The sequence below is a fragment of the Cornus florida genome, unplaced genomic scaffold, assembly GCF_030987335.1.
Source record: "Cornus florida cultivar Cherokee Brave unplaced genomic scaffold, ASM3098733v1 CherokeeBrave_3.0.0_Hap2_Chr11, whole genome shotgun sequence".
In the NCBI taxonomy this organism is placed as follows: domain Eukaryota; kingdom Viridiplantae; phylum Streptophyta; class Magnoliopsida; order Cornales; family Cornaceae; genus Cornus; species Cornus florida.
The window spans coordinates 121,959,570-121,963,830 of record NW_026775581.1 but is presented as its reverse complement, the minus strand read 5'-3'; the positions used below and the strand labels follow the sequence as shown (position 1 = coordinate 121,963,830).

At 36.7% G+C, this 4,261-nt stretch overlaps 1 protein-coding gene across 1 annotated transcript; it reads right to left on the bottom strand.

Annotated features, from left to right (window-relative positions):
• Positions 1-502: 502 nt before the first annotated feature.
• Positions 503-3,666, bottom strand: LOC132282388 (uncharacterized). Its single transcript, XM_059784054.1, has 2 exons — positions 2,174-3,666; positions 503-1,051 (listed from the first exon to the last, which is right to left on the bottom strand). Exons 1-2 carry the CDS (start codon positions 2,640-2,642, stop codon positions 996-998), a joined length of 525 nt encoding a protein of 174 aa, XP_059640037.1. The 5' UTR covers positions 2,643-3,666; the 3' UTR covers positions 503-995.
• Positions 3,667-4,261: the final 595 nt, after the last annotated feature.

Genomic DNA, 4,261 nt, shown 5'->3' with positions numbered 1-4,261 from the left:
GTTTTTCACTCAACAACAGAATTACATCTTTACCCATGATGGTGACGGGCGAGGATTAGGTCATGCACAAGACTTGAGATCTCTTTAGTACAACACGTGGAGTGGGGTCGTGCTGTAACGTAACCAACGGATCCGTGACTCACATGTGTGGTCCTGCAGCATGATGTATCAGTTAGGCTTACAGGCAATAAATGCACAGCAGTCTCATATTCACTGACAAAGAAAACTGTTTTAGCCTTTCCTAATTCAGGGACTTTTGGAGAAGGAACAATTCTCAAGGTCTCATCATTGTAGCAACTCAAAAACAATGGAGCAACATGGTTCATTCAAGAAGCATTTGCAAGTGCTTCCCAAACTCAAGAAGAAAGGCATGAACTATGAACAACACACAAATATGCACATACACGTATATAAATTGATATTTTGCTTCGAAAGAAGAAGTACTTCCACCGGTGCTACCAAAATCGTGGGATCAAAATGAAGGAAGAAATTCTTAATTACATGATAGAAAAACATGAAAACCTATATTGACAAATGGCTGGCTCTTGATTTCACCTCTTCAGAAAAGAAGAGAATTATTTACAATAGCAGCAAGTAGAAGGTATAAACATATTCTACATATTTACAGCAGCAGTATTTACATTAAAGAATCTGCATTAGATTTCAAGTTTCCCCTTGTAACAGTTGAAACGAGACCTGGTAAGCTAGAGAATTTTACAAAATGTGCTGGAAAACAGCAAGATCGATGTCACTTGTCGTCGTCGCTAAATTGTAGATGCTCAATCTGTTTTCTCAACTGAAACAAAATAACCCTCAACTTTGACATATGATGATCCTCTGCACTTCTACCCGAGATGCAGTTGCAGAGCCTAATACACACCCGAGTTCTCAACTTCAACCTTTTGTATCTCTTATAAGTTCTTCCGCTTATACTTTCTAATCCTCTGTACCATAACAGTGTCAGTTCTTCACATGGATGACCACATAATTAAGAACTAATCATGCAAGGACCATAAGGACGAAATAAACTGCTCCATGTACTTCTTGCGCTCTGCATATGCAACCAAAATATGGAGAAAAACTTATCATTTTGACAAATTTTAGGCCTGTCGGTAAATAGAGATAGAACAGCATTTTCCTTCATCAATTTAAAACATACTGAAAACTCGCAGATAGTTCAATCGAGATTCAGGCAGCATCAACAAATTTCAAAGGCTTAAACTTTCCAGGCAGCGGTGAAAACTGAAAAGTAAGACTAGTTTGTCACACACCACCAACATAGTTTCAAAGCCGAAATTTAACACCTAGAGGAGCTCTCGCTAAACAAGTCAAACTAACAACTAGTCACTCAAATCCTAGTGTCTAAAAGAAGGGAACTCCAATTTTCATTTTGTGCTGCGCGGTGAGGATTGAAGACAGAAAATTATTTTGCCAACCTTGGTTACAGTTGAGCAGAACAAATGATATTCATCTTAACAATCATTTTTCATTGTAGTAGACAACGAGGCAAGTATACGATTATGTATTTGCATCGAAAAAAAGTAGGACTCAAGAATCCTCCAAAAAGGAAACAGGAATGCAGATATTGGCTTAAGCAGAGAACAAACGATTCACAAAGGAATGGGCAAAGGATGATAAAACCAAAACTCTTCCTTTATTTCTTAGTTAAACAAAAGTTAAAGCTAATAAAAAGAAGTCGATACATGAATGAGAATAATGTTCACAATGACATGGCAATGGGATGCATATTGTCCAAAATAGAATGCTTTAAAACCGCTTAGTGCAGGTGATAGATCCCTTCACTGTGGAACAAGAGGGAATTTGCAATTTTATTATGTCATAATCAAACCAAATACCATACTTATCAAAAATAAATTAATAATCAAATCAAATACCATAAAAATACAAAACCAATAAAGGAGAGGCGGAAATTTGACAGAATGGTTGCTTTTACTTTTAAAAGAAAGCCTTTAGTGATGATCCTAAATCCCAGATATATCATAAAGAAGCAAATATAAATCAACTCTCTTTATTTTGCATATCTCAAAGCAAAAGTAAGAGATGATCTTTCTCACAACTACAAAATTGCCTCTATTTTTCTAGCAAATTCTTTTCTTGATTGGGGGCTAAACATTTAAATGTAAGATTTATCAAATGAAACAATGACACTCACCATCAGAGTACTCGTTTGGGAGGTTGTTGATGGCACTAAAGAACTGATTGTTGGGTTCTTCCTCCAGCTCCTTGAATTCATGCTTATAGCAAGGAACTAACACTGCAAAACTGTTGTCTGCCTCCTCATCATCCCTCTGGAAATCGGGGGCGTGCGGTTCCAGCCACCCAATTGACCAGTCCGAGTCATCGGTTTCAGACCCCGACAAACAAACACCGTCTGATGGCACCAACACAGCATCACACTCCTTGTCAATTTTCCTTTCCTCCCTGCTTCTCCATTTCCTCTTTACCTTCCTTGTTGAGCTGACCATCTTCGACCCTTTAACCGATGGAAATTTCACTGTATCTGGTTCCCTCAAACCTAAACCCCAATCCGAAGAAGAATTCATTGAAGACCCATTACAAAGAGGCTCTTTATCTTTCCCACCCCACAACCACCATGAAAGATGGGTAAAAGAAACAGCCATTTCTACAAACACAAAGTCTGCAGAGAAGTGAAGTACCAATAAAAGGAATTCGGCTTCTAGAATTGAAGCAAAGAATTGGAAGCCGAAGAATCGAAGAATTGAAAGGGGTTTCTGCCTGTTGCAGTAACCATTAAATTAGAAAAATGATTGAATTCATTGGTACAAATAAACCAAATTAGGGAAGATATTAATTCAATCCAAATAGTTGGGAAAATGCTTTGCTGAGTCGAGTTGAATTGAATTAATTCAGTCCAAACAAAACATTAATCTCGGCTGTAATGAAGAAAGCTTTGAAAAAGCTATATAAAACATAGTCAAATGATTCACAAAAATATCTCAACTTTCTTTAGATCGCAACCAACAAAGATGTCAACAAATTATTGACATTAATAGGACCTTAAATAAGGAAAACCAAACAACATTTAACCCAACTCCAAAGTCATAATTAAAGTCGGAAATTTTTAACAGAGTATCAGAGACTCTACAATCCACTCAACACTCCAAAATTCTCACACACACCCAAATGATCAACCAAACTCAAAGGCATCAAATTCAAAATCAGAAAACTACGTCTGATTTGATTTAACGGATCCAAGAAAAGACTTGGTTCGCGGCTTTGCTATCAAAAATCTGAGATACCCACAGATTTACAGAGATAAGTGATCATTAGGTCCCTAATATCACCGAAAAATTGAAACTTGATCGGCGCAATAGGAAAGTTTTGGAAAATAAACGGTGACAACGCCGGAAAAGGATAAATCTCGCCGGAACGCAAAAATTTTCACGAAATCAAACGGCAGAATCACCGGAAAAATCGAAATTCTCGACGGCATTCGAAGTTTGAACGAAATCAAACGACGACATCGCCTATAAAAACCGATGTTGTTCTCCGGAAAGAGAAGAGAACGGTGAAGGTAGGAGGAATAGAGCTCGAAACTCTTTAATATCTCTCCAGTATCTCCATTCTCTAACTCTCTTATCTCTCTCTACAACAGAGTCCTTCGTCCCTCTCACTCTATATATATAGAGATAGAGAGGAATAGTACTATTACAGTAATTTCTGATAAATTAACTGACAGCTTTCGCAATGGCGATATAAAATTAGCATTATTATAATTTGCTTTTGGATTTATCGGAGGACATCCAACGGTTCAGATTCAAGGACACTATAATGGTCGTCGGATCATATCGTGGTCCTTGTAATCATTTAACAACAATTCAGAAATCTTAATGATTGAAAAAATCTGATTGGAGAACCGGAGAGTGCACGTTAATGGGACGATTTTGCTGACATGGGAAGTTGTGATCCCAATCATTGCGTGCGTGTGCGGTTCTTGTAATGACACGTGTACACCAGGTCAACCATTGATCTTCTAAAAGAATAATTTTTGCCTCTCATTGGCAAGGTGACAAAATAAATAATACATGTGGATTTTGAATTTAAAATATATATATATAAAATTTATTCTAAATTTAAAATAAAAAATGTCATTTTATCATTGTACAAGTATCATTCTTTATAAAATACAAAATCCAAAACTTGCCTACATGTATAGAAATTAAAGGAGGCCCATAATTAAAGGTTTAAATTTCAAAATGAGCATGTTTTCTGTTAAGGT

Excerpts from the sequence above, each read along its gene's own strand:
- LOC132282388 (XM_059784054.1), bottom strand. The coding sequence starts at position 2,642 with ATGGCTGTTTCTTTTACCCATCTTTCATGGTGGTTGTGGGGTGGGAAA. Across the intron at positions 1,052-2,173 it reads CCCAAACGAGTACTCTGATG|AGCGCAAGAAGTACATGGAG; the intron begins GTGAGTGTCATT and ends TTGCATATGCAG.